Below are 12,370 nucleotides of genomic sequence, written 5' to 3'. Positions count from 1 at the left end.
ACGGCGCTCTGGCCGGCGACCCGCCTCCTTCCTAAGGGGGCTGGTTGTGCGGCCAATAGAAGCAGAGGGGCGGAGATGAGCGGAACGTTAACATCCTGCCTACCTCCTTCCTTCCGCATTGCCGGTGGAGGCAGATAAGGAGATGTTCCTCGCTCCTGCGGCTTCATACACAGCGATGTGTGCTGCGGCAGGAACCAGGAACAACATCATATCTCCTATTGGTGCGACATTATGAAAATGTCCGCTACACAGATCACCGATTTTGCGACGCTTTTGCGATCGTTTATCAGGGCATCTAGGCTTTACATGTTGCGACGCAGTTACTGGCGCCAGATGTGCGTCACTTTCGATTTGACCCCGACTATATCGCAGTAGCGATGTCGCAGCCTGCAAAATACCCCTTACTGTGCAGCTTGCTGTAGTTTGGATAAAAATCACTGTTTTATTGTTACACTATAGGTCTAGTAAACCTTCTGCCATGTAGTGCTCCATAATCATGAGCTCTGTGTAATCCCACCATCACCACTGATTTGGCAGCTTATGCACACTGTATACAATTAGTGGTTTTGGGCAGATCTCCGCATTAAAGAATTGGTAGATCCTATAGACTGTGAGCCCTCGCGGGCAGAGACCTCTGTCCTCCTGCACCAGTCTGCGCCTTCTATTATTCATTAGTATTGTACTTGGTTTTATTATGTACTCCCCTTTTCACATGTGAAGAGTCTTGGAATAATTGGCACTATAATAAAAAAAAAACCAAAACAATAATAATATTAACCTGCAGACATTAAAGGGAACCGGTCAGGTCCCCCAGGCCCCCAGAACCCCCAGCAGTTGTATCTTCCTATCTATATTCCCTGTCTCACAGTCCCTTTATTATATTGGACACAAGATATTTTAGAAAAAGTATTTGTACAGTCCATTATGATCTGCACATGAACCATTTTACTAGTTTTTGGGGTACTAGATTCCCCAGACTATTCAGCCCTTTTTAGCATATTATCACGTCTCTGTGGGCATGATGACATGGCTTACAAGAGCCACGGTTGTCACCACTGCTATACAGATGTTGTGCATGCTCGCTGCTTTTTTCATCGAGCCTCTGAAGCCGGGTATATGCGTCCTGGCTCCAAAGAGGCATTCTGCGCATGCCCGGAAGGGCAGAAGATTGCTCACAACGTTACCATAACTGCAGCAAGCAGCCCAGTGAGTGACACATCGCTGGAATCGGGGTCTCTGCCTTTACATTATCCTGCTCGCAATAGGGGTAGCATACAGCTGCTGACAGATTCCCTTTAAATAGTAATTAAGCTCTGAAATAACTTTTGCTGTGCTGTAATCTGTGTAAGCACTATTAATTAGAACATTGCATAGTCTGGATAGAAAGTCTATGGGGCCCCATACATCCCCTATTATAGCCTGACCACTTCAGCCCCTTGATTGATCCGTGGGTGTCTCAATACTTTTGGACCCTTCCATACCGACTCAAGTAGAGCTGCCAAACAATATATATGCTGTAACTTTCTGGTTTAATCCTCACCTCTCACTCCGACATGTTTGAGCTTGCCATTCTAGGGAGGGTTTTCTTTTTTCTCCTTCATTTCCTTTCTTCACTTCTGTGAGAACGCATTCTTCAAATTCCTTATTGCTACAGTGAGCCTGGTTGTTGGGCCTATAGTACCAGTAGACGGTACCCTAATACAACCTCTGGCGAGGACATTTAGATTTCCATTACAATAAGGCTGCTTTCACACTACGTTTTTTTAGCATGCGTCAGGAATGTTTTTTGCTGTAAAAGTGGATCCTGTTTTTTACAAAGAAAAACGCATGCAAACACAAGTGTTATTTTGCAGGATCCTGTCACTTGAAGTTTATGGGCGGACATTGAAGTCATGTGATCGGAAGTGAGGGAAACTGAACATGATAGACTGGGAGCCGGCATCTGACAGCTGCGATCGCTGGTAACCAAGGTAAACATCGGGTAACGAAGCGAAGCACTTTGCTTGGTTATCAGATGTTTACCTTGGTTACCAGCGTCCGCAGCTGCTAGAAGCCGGGCTGCCCCCTGCACACGTAACCAAGGTAAACATCGGGTAACTAAGCGAAGCGCTTTGCTTGGTTACCCGATATTTACCTTGGTTACTAGCGTCCGCCGCGCTCAGGCGGTGGAGAGGGGAAGAGGGGGAGAGAGAGACTGATCGTGCCAGGCTGGTTACTGGGCATGCTCAGTAGAGCAAGAAGGATCCTGTCTATCAGCATGCCAGCGTTCACCTGCGTTCGCGTGCTGTTTAGTCAGGATCCAGCAATTTGCAGTATTTGGACGCAGCTCAAAAACGCTACAAGTAGCATTTTTGAAAAAAGTTAAAAAACTGCAAGTCGCTGGATCCTCACTATAACGCACGCAAACGCAGGTGAACGCATGTTGACGCGAGTCCATTGCAACTGCATTGAAATGAAAACGCATTTGCACTGGATCCGTTTTTGCGTTAAAAAACGTTCATGACGCATGTTAAAGAAACGTAGTGTGAAAGCAGCCTAAGGCTATGTGCGCACAGTGCGTTTTTCGCGGCGGTTTTGCGCGTTTTTCGGGTGCATTTTTGGCCTCAAAACTGCATGACTTTGCTTCCCCAGCAAAGTCTGAGTTTTCAATTTTGCTGTCCGCATACAACTTTTTTTTTTTAAGCTGCGTTTTTGAGCTTGAAAAAAAAATGGACATGTCAGTTCTTTCCTGCGTTTTTCTGCGTTTTCCGCCCATGCAATGCATTGGAAAAACGCAGCAAAACGCACCAAATCTGTAAAAACGCATGCGTTTTTTCGACGCGGGTGTGTTTTTTGTGCATTTTTATCTGCCAAAAACGCAGCGTCAAAAAAACGCAGCGTGCGCACACAGCCTAAGGCAGATAAAGATACCAGACCATTTACCGGTCTCCCTGCCTTATGTAAACCACCGTCTTAACATGTACAACACCCAAAAATGGACGGTGCTGGAAAGGAATCATGCTAACTTGTCCTTCTAGTACACGCACAGGCCATATTTCAGGAGTTGGCGTGGAGTCCGGGCGTTGTGAGGTCTATGGTTATTTCCTATAATGGTGTATATGGCAGCGGCTACCATAGACCTGATATGCTGCTCATCTAAGCTGGGTAGCTACTTTTCTTTCTAGGCTCACCCTGTACATTTTCTGTAAATCAGTATATGCCTGCAGGTAGTGATAAGACTGGTCGTACCAGCGCTGCATATATTGTATATAGAACTAGGACTTGTGTAGTCCTTATTTAATGACTGGCTTTCTATAAAGCTATGGAGACATGTCTAGATCTGATAATGTATTGCTGAAAAGCATTAATATTATTTCATTAGGAAATGAGAGCTGCTCCGTAGTGGCTTCTCCTAAGCAGTGAGCTGGAAAAACAGTATCTCTTCTCTCCCCCTCCCTCCACATTTCCCCCAGTCTGGTATAATAGATGACACATTGCCTAGTTAATGGTAGAAAGCAGAGCAGCATACAGTAGGGGAGGGCGAGGGGGGTGGGGGTGGAGTGGCGTATTGTTTAGTTTGGGATGTAATCTGTGCGTTGCCCGGCAACTGGATCATGGATACAGGAGTGGACTGCAGTTGCTCTTAGCAACCGTTGTTTGCAGAGTAACAATCTGGAGCAAAGCAAACAGAGCCAAGCATGGCAGTCTACGCTTTACACATGGAACATCTGCATCTGTTTTCCTGCTGATTAAACATGGTCTGACCTCCGCACTCCAGCAAGCCCCTGAAATCTCAGCGCCGCCGTCTGTTTAGACAGAGAGATGGAGATATTATATAGATTTATTTATATGTCAGGCTCAACTCTTCAATTTTCAGCCACAGTAGTGTGCACAAAGCCACCTCCGAATGAATATGATCTCATACATATTACTTCAGAATTTTCTCAGGAAGAGTAACATGGGTTAACCCCTGGCCAGTTTGCTGATGTCATAGTTTCCTGACTGTCATGGAAGGCTGGCTACAATAAGACGTCATTCAGACATCACTCATTTCTTTGGTACTCCAAAAGAAAAACGGTCCAAGTTTCATCCGGGTTTTTGATCCGAAAGTGTTGGCACTCTTTTTAAATGGTTACAGAAAAAAATATTTCTCCCAGAAAATTATTTAATTTACATGTTTCGTTTCTTTGTGTGTATTGGAGCAACACAGGAAAAAAAGGCGAAATGGAAATGTTTCACACACAACCTCAAAAATGGGCTGGCTATTGTTGGCATCTTTCCAAAATTGTGGGTAAACAACTTTTTCAAGCATGTGATGCTCATTCAAACTCACCCGTGGCAAGTAGCAGGTGTGGGCAATATGAAAATCACACCTGAAACCAGATAAAAAGGGGAGAAGTTGACTCAATCTCTGCCTTGTGTGTCTGTCTGTGCCACACTCCGCATGGAGAATAGAAAGAGAAGAGAACTGTCTGAGGACTTGAGAACCAAAATTGTTGAAAAATATGAACAATCTCAAGGTTAAAAGTAAATTTCCAGATATCTTAACTTTGCTTTGTAGTGTACAGTGTACAAGATAATCAAGAAATTTACAAACCAAACATGGCACTGTGGCTAATATCCCTGGACACTGCCCCAGGCTGTTTAACCCCTTAAAAGCCACAATCAAAAGCGATTGCAGCATTTTGGGGAGTGCGTGATAGTGTGCTCCCTTTACTTACTTAATCGGAACCCCCAAGATGTGGTCATGGGGGCTCGATCATTGCTATAGCAACCTGAGGTTGTCATGACTACCTCCGGATCAGCTATCTATGGCAAACCTGTTAACCATTCCTTTCCTTGCTGTGAATCTTTCTGAAATTTTGGGAAAATATTTAATTCCTCTTTTTGTGGTTTATCTAGACCAGACCTGGGCGAGGGGCGACCCGCCGGCCGGATGCGGCCCGCTTACTACCTGTGACCGGCCTACCCATCTTAGCTGACAGTTGGAGGCGTGGCCTGATCTACGATTTTATGCCTCCGCCCCGCTCTCACTGCCGGGAGCTATGTATCCCACAGTGCAGTGATAAGCAGCTGCGACGCCCCCACTCTGCCGGTCACGCCCCCTCTTGCTGCCAGTCATGCCCTTTCTGGATGCTGGTCACAGTCTCTGGATGTCTTCCATGGCATCGATGCTGCTAGCCACGCCCCTTTTTCTGTCATTTACGCCCCCTCAATGCTGGACACAAACACTCATAGGATGCCTTCCTTGTCCCCTCTTGCTGCTCTATCGATGCTGGCCACTCCCCCTTTGCCTGCCCCTTCTACTCAGGATCCTCACATGTGACCGGCTCATCTCCACAGTGGACACTTCAAAAACGTCTGTTCTGCAACTGAGGTAATGTGCACCAGTAGAAGCAGGGATAGTGCAGTGTGCCTGTATGGAGAGAGCAGTGTGAGTGCAGGAGGACAGTACAGTAGGACAGTGCAGTGTGCCTGCAGGAGGAGAGAGCAAGAGAGCAGCACTTGTGTCTACTCAGGTCCCCCCTGTGCCTGCAATAGAGGAAGCAGACACACAGGGGATTCAGAGAAGGCAGCCAATGTAGCCCTCAGGCTCTGCTGCTGCAGTGCTACCATCCTGTGCCATCAGCGCTCCCAGGGCAAATATGTATGCTCCACTGGCCACCGCTGTCAGTATGGGTGCTCCACTGGCCACCGCTGTCAGTATGGGTGCTCCACTGGCCACCGCTGTCAGTATGGGTGCTCCACTGGCCACCGCTGTCAGTATGGGTGCTCCACTGGCCACCGCTGTCAGTATGGGTGCGCCACTGGCCACCAGAGCCAGTATGGGTGCGCCACTGGCCACCTGAGCCAGTATGTATGCTCCACAGGCCCCAGTAATGTCTGCCACTTACTGACCTCCATATTTTCATTGCATCTTTGTATTGTATCTTTGTATCTTACTGTTTGTTTATGAAGGGATAGTACATATACTATATACAGTATTGGGTAGAACTGAGTTAATTATATTAGTCCGGCCCTCTAAAACCATCCTAATTTCTCATGCGGCCCCATGGGAAAATTAATTGGCCACCCCTGATCTAGACCATGCCAAGAGCATGGTCTTCTCTGGCTGTGTCCCCACTTTGCAGATTTGGTTGCAGAAATTTCTGCACCATTTCTTTATCTCAGCAAAAATGTGTTTTGATGCGTTTTTTTTTTTTTTTTTTTTCATTGAAGTCAATTGGTGAAGAACATTGTCAAAAATTCTGACATGCTGCAGATTATTTTCTGCACCAAATGGATCCATCGTGCGTTTCACCTGAATCACGTATTTATAAGTTATAGATGGAACCCTGATGTAAGTGTATAGCATAGAGCACAGGATAAACGTGAACTGATCCAAAATGTTCTGTACCACTAGTTGCTACCAATAGCATTCAACTCAACCCACAAAAACACAAGGCTGTACTCTGGTCCGTCATCTGTTAACAGAATTGTAGGGGGCTTCCATGTTACTGGTAGCGCTAAAGCTGGGTTCACACATAGCGACAGCGACAACGACATCGCTGTTACGTCACCATTTTCTGTGACGTAACAGCGCCCTTGTAAGTCGCTGTTATGATCGCTGCTTAGCTGTCAAACACAGCGACGCAGCAGCGATCATAACGTCGCTACATGTGCAGAGAGCAGGGAGCCGCTCACACTGCTTAGCACTGGCTCCTTGCTCTCCTAGCTACAGTACACATAGGGTTAATTACCCTGCGTACTGCAGCTACATGTGCACAGAGCAGGAGCCGGCACTGGCAGCAAGGGCGGAGGCTGGTAACGAAGGTAAATATCGGGTAACCAGGGAAAGGTCTTCCCTTGGTTACCCGATGTTTATCTTGGTTACAGCTTTCCGCAGCTGCCAGACGCCGGCTCCTGCTCCCTGCTCGCTTCATTTCGTCGCTCTCTCGCTGTCACACACAGCGATGTGTGCTTCACAGCGGGAGAGCGACGATGAAAAAATGAAGCTGGACATTCAGCAACGACCTCACAGCAGGGGCCAGCTCGTTGCTGGATGTCACACGCAGCGACGTCGTTGTCGTCGTCGCTGTGTGTGACACCACCTTAAGGCTCTGAAAAAGTGCTGTGACTCTCCCCCCCCCCCCCCCACACACACACACACAAAAAAACCTCCAAAATCTAGCAAAATCTGCTCTCCCAAGCCCAAATGTCCCCGCGCCTTCTGAGCCCCACAATGTGCCTAAACCACAGTTAACATCCGCATGTTTGGCAGTGTTGTAGTGAGGAGAGCCTTCTTAATTTACGGGGTATTTGTCTCCAGAAGCACGAGCTGGGCACAATATACGGACACTACAAGGGCTAATTCCACTGTGTTTGACACTATGGATGATTACCATAAATTAATTCCCAGAAAGGTGTAATTTCCACAATGTGGTCACTTAAGGGGGTTTCTGCTGTTCTGGCACTTAGGGGCTCTGGAAATGGGGTCTGCAATCTTTTCTAGGAAATCTGTGCTCCAAAAGTGAAATGACCCTCCTGAGCCCCATGGTGCAGCCAAACAGTACTGTAGTGTCCAGTCACATGTGGGGTATTCACACGGTCAGTTGATATTGTGTAACAAATTATGGAGCCCGATTTATCTATTCCCCTTGGGAAAATTGGAAATCTGGGGCTACAACTACATTTTTATCACTAAATTGTTTTTTTTTCTTCACCGCCCAATAGTATAACATTTTGTGGCCCACCTGTAGTGTCAATATCCTCACTGCACTCCTGGATGAATTCATTGAGGGGTGCAGCTTGTAAAATGGGGTCCGTTATGAGCGGTCTGCTTCTCTGGCATTGAGATAAAACTTTTCTAATAAGATACAGTTAGGTCCAGAAATATTTGGACAGTGACACAAGTTTTATTTTAGCTGTTTACAAAAACATGTTCAGAAATACAATTATATATATATATAATATGGGCTGAAAGTGCACACTCCCAGCTGCAATATGAGAGTTTTCACATCCAAATCGGAGAAAGGGTTTAGGAATCATAGCTCTGTAATGCATAGCCTCCTCTTTTTCAAGGGACCAAAAGTAATTGGACAAGGGACTCTAAGGGCTGCAATTAACTCTGAAGGCGTCTCCCTCGTTAACCTGTAATCAATGAAGTAGTTAAAAGGTCTGGGGTTGATTACAGGTGTGTGGTTTTGCATTTGGAAGCTGTTGCTGTGACCAGACAACATGCGGTCTAAGGAACTCTCAATTGAGGTGAAGCAGAACATCCTGAGGCTGAAAAAAAAGAAAAAATCCATCAGAGAGATAGCAGACATGCTTGCAGTAGCAAAATCAATAGTCGAGTACATTCTGAGAAAAAAGGAATTGACTGGTGAGCTTGGGAACTCAAAAAGGCCTGGGCGTCCACGGATGACAGACAACAGTGGTGGATGATCGCCGCATACTTTCTTTGGTGAAGAAGAACCCGTTCACAACATCAACTGAAGTCCAGAACACTCTCAGTGAAGTAGGTGTATCTGTCTCTAAGTCAACAGTAAAGAGAAGACTCCATGAAAGTAAATACAAAGGGTTCACATCTAGATGCAAACCATTCATCAATTCCAAAAATAGACAGGCCAGAGTTAAATTTGCTGAAAAACACCTCATGAAGCCAGCTCAGTTCTGGAAAAGTATTCTATGGACAGATGAGACAAAGATCAACCTGTACCAGAATGATGGGAAGAAAAAAGTTTGGAGAAGAAAGGGAACGGCACATGATCCAAGGCACACCACATCCTCTGTAAAACATGGTGGAGGCAATGTGATGGCATGGGCATGCATGGCTTTCAATGGCACTGGGTCACTTGTGTTTATTGATGACATAACAGCAGACAAGAGTAGCCGGATGAATTCTGAAGTGTACCGGGATATACTTTCAGCCCAGATTCAGCCAAATGCCGCAAAGTTGATCGGACGGCGCTTCATAGTACAGATGGACAATGACCCCAAACATACAGCCAAAGCTACCCAGGAGTTCATGAATGCGAAAAAGTGGAACATTATGCAATGGCCAAGTCAATCACCAGATCTTAACCCAATTGAGCATGCATTTCACTTGCTCAAATCCAGACTTAAGACGGAAAGACCCACAAACAAGCAAGACCTGAAGGCTGCGGCTGTAAAGGCCTGGCAAAGCATTAAGAAGGAGGAAACCCAGCGTTTGGTGATGTCCATGGGTTCCAGACTTAAGGCAGTGATTGCCTCCAAAGGATTCGCAACAAAATATTGAAAATAAAAATATTTTGTTTGGGTTTGGTTTATTTGTCCAATTACTTTTGACTTCCTAAAATGTGGAGTGTTTGTAAAGAAATGTGTACAATTCCTACAATTTCTATCAGATATTTTTGTTCAAACCTTCAAATTAAACGTTACAATCTGCACTTGAATTCTGTTGTAGAGATTTCATTTCAAATCCAATGTGGTGGCATGCAGAGCCCAACTCGCGAAAATTGTGTCACTGTCCAAATATTTCTGGACCTAACTGTATATTACAAAGTTGCTTATTTTCATGAGTACTATTGATTTATAAAATAAAAATGAAACCGCCAAATCCTGCCAATAGGAGTTCTAATAACGGTGTTCTAATATTAGTAAAATGAAGGGCTTGAGAACATGTCGGACGTGTTGTGATCATATGTACAGCCCTCTGTATATACATTGCCATCTAGGCTGTAGGATTAATGACGGGAAGTCCTGAACAGTGTCCGCCCTATGATCCTTCTTTTATCTCGTATGTCTCCACCTCTGAGTGCTTCCAGAGATCTATATGTATATATGTGTGGAGAATATGGACTTCTCTACATACAGTCCTGCTGTCTAATGGAAGGATCTTTATTGTGCAGAGACCTTTACCAGCCAGTTTTGTAGAGATAGGTGATTTTTCCCTTCATGCTCATTGTGATTGCTGCCACTGTTCTAATGTCCCTGTCTTCTCTCCATCATCTAGATAACATCATGCAGAGTTCAGACAGTGGCTCAGATTCTGCCACCTCGGTTGCCTTACGGACCTCCGCATCAGCTCAAGCACCAGTTGTTCAACCAGTCCCGGCTTCTCAGCAGGTAATATGCTCCGGATGATATAAAGATGCATGCTGAAGAGTAGAGGGAATCCGTCAGCAGGTTGAGCAGCATGATCTAGGGGCAGAGTTCCTTATTCCAGGGATGTATCTCGTCTTTTTCTGGTTGGTGGCGTTGCTAAAATCACTATTTTAGTTGCTCTGATTGTCTAAGGGGTACTTTGCACGTTGCGACATCGCTACTGCGATCTTGTCCGGGTCAAATTGAAAGTGATGCACATCCTGCGCCGGTAACAACGTCGCAACGTATAAAGCCTAGAAGCACCGATAAACAATTGCAAAAGCGTCAAATCTGTGTAGTGTCGGTCATATCCATAATTTCGCTGCAGCGACACGGACAATGTTGTTCCTCGTTCCTGTGGCAGCGCACATTGCTGTGTATGAAGCCGCAGGAGCGAGGAACATCACCTTACCTGCGTCCCGCCTGCAATGAGGAAGGAAGAAGGTGGGCGGGATGTTTACGTCCCGCTCATCTCCGCCCCCTCCGCTTCTATTGGCCGCCTGTCGTGTGACGTCGCTGGGGAAGGAGGCAGGTCGCCGGCCAGAGCGACGTCGCAGGGCAGGTGAGTGCATGTGAAGCTGGCTTAGCGATAATGTTCGCTACGGCAGCTATCACAAGATATCGCATCTGCGACGGGGGCGGGGACTATCGCGCAAGGCATCGCTACAATCGGCTAGCGATGTCGCAGCGTGCAGAGTACCCCTTAGGCTGCTTTCACACTTGCGTTGAATGGCATCTGTTGCATTGCCTTGTGTAACGGATGCGTTGCATATAGTGGTACAACGGATGCATTGAATCGTACAAAATAGCGCAATCCGTTAGGTTTTTTTTTTCTTGACTTTGCACATCTGGGCATGCGCAGTTGTGTAAAGACGGATGCGTTAACGGAATCCGCCACCATAGATGTCCATTATAAAAACAAGGGACGCCGACGGAATCCTGCAGGTTGCGTTTTTTGACACTCCGCCAAGCACAGAAAAACTCTACATGCAGAGTTCCATCCGCCAGGCGGATGCAACGCGCAGCGTTGACTGACGGATGCAACGCAAGACTATCCGTTGCTATCCGTAGCTAATAGAAGTCTATGAGGAATAAAACTGTTTCCTGCAACGATTACCGTAATTCCTCAAGGCGGCGGATAGCAACGGATGCTGTTCAACGCATGTGTGAAAGCAGCCTAACCTGACCCACACTACTGATTAAACCGCTTTCTGGCTATGCCCAGTGTATCTAGAAAGCTTAAAATCAGTGGTGTATGTGTGATAGGACTACCTGGCAGCAGTAATAATCTTCTGATAAAACACCGATTTTTCTCAAAACTTAAGAATGCAACCCAGTAAGTGTCACATTGCTGGACTTAGGGTCTCTGTTTTGCCATAATGCTGAGTGCCAAAAACCTGCTGACAGTATTTTGTTAAGGCCCGAACATTAGATTAACATTGGTCAAACCCACTGGTATTGGCAGTCTCGGCTGCCAGTCTAATGTGTATGGGGGCCGCCCCACAGATGTCATTTTATTTTAGCTTTCCTGACAATATTAGGTGTCTTGGCCCAAAACTAGACAATATTATGCACAATGTAATACGCATCAGATACCTGTTAATTCCCCCATTGTTCTTGTGGTGTCCTGTCCAGCAATCACGTGACCACTGCAGCCAATCCCTTGCCTAAATGGTCACATGCCATATGTGAAGCTTGTGATTGGCTGCATGTTCACGTAAATGATTTTTGGAGAAAATTACTAGTCTATTTGATGATTATCTGATATTCTAATGCTGGCCTTCCAGAAGGTATTTGGTAGTGGATGTGGCGGGACACCTGCAAGGTTGTGTGAGGGTAAAATACATTTTGACCTGTCTTATCGTTTAATATAGAGATAAGTGATTAACAGATGAGTTGAGCCGCTAATATTGCTCCGTCTATTGAAAGTAAATGCTGGATAGCAGGAGCCGAATATAAACTATATATTGTTTATGGGTAGCCTTTAGCCTTGCCCAAGGAGGCTAGTCAATCTATGCAGGATAAGTGAACAACTATTCGCATAGCCTAAAAATAGCACCTAATTTCCTCTTAAAGGAGCTCCTCTCTTCACAATGTTTGTTAACCACCTTTTCCTTCCAGAGAAGTTTGTCTCAGTCGTCTGGCTCTGCTCCCAAAGGAGCACATGGTCAGGGTGTCTCTGTGCCCAGAGCTCACCAGATACAGCAGCAGGTAAAAGGCCCGAGAAGGTCTCCGCTCAAAGTCTGGCTGCCACTAATCTCCCTATACCCCACTGCCAATCTAT

The 12,370-nt window shown here is 46.0% G+C and overlaps 1 protein-coding gene across 3 annotated transcripts in view; it reads left to right on the top strand.

The window, feature by feature from the left end:
- The window catches only part of RFX2 (regulatory factor X2), a 98,410-nt gene that overhangs the window by 26,361 nt on the left and 59,679 nt on the right, over positions 1 to 12,370 (top strand). For 2 of the 3 annotated variants that reach the window (XM_075352526.1, XM_075352525.1), the window contains exons 2-3: positions 9,956 to 10,068; positions 12,208 to 12,297. In XM_075352526.1, the coding sequence (XP_075208641.1) occupies positions 9,964 to 10,068; positions 12,208 to 12,297 (195 nt within the window). In that variant the 5' untranslated portion in view covers positions 9,956 to 9,963. The remainder of the gene's footprint in view (positions 1 to 9,955; positions 10,069 to 12,207; positions 12,298 to 12,370) is intronic. The other variant, XM_075352527.1, reaches the window with a different exon arrangement.

The sequence above is a fragment of the Anomaloglossus baeobatrachus genome, chromosome 1 (genome assembly GCF_048569485.1).
Source record: "Anomaloglossus baeobatrachus isolate aAnoBae1 chromosome 1, aAnoBae1.hap1, whole genome shotgun sequence".
Taxonomy (NCBI): domain Eukaryota; kingdom Metazoa; phylum Chordata; class Amphibia; order Anura; family Aromobatidae; genus Anomaloglossus; species Anomaloglossus baeobatrachus.
This window is presented reverse-complemented; position numbering and strand designations above follow the sequence as displayed.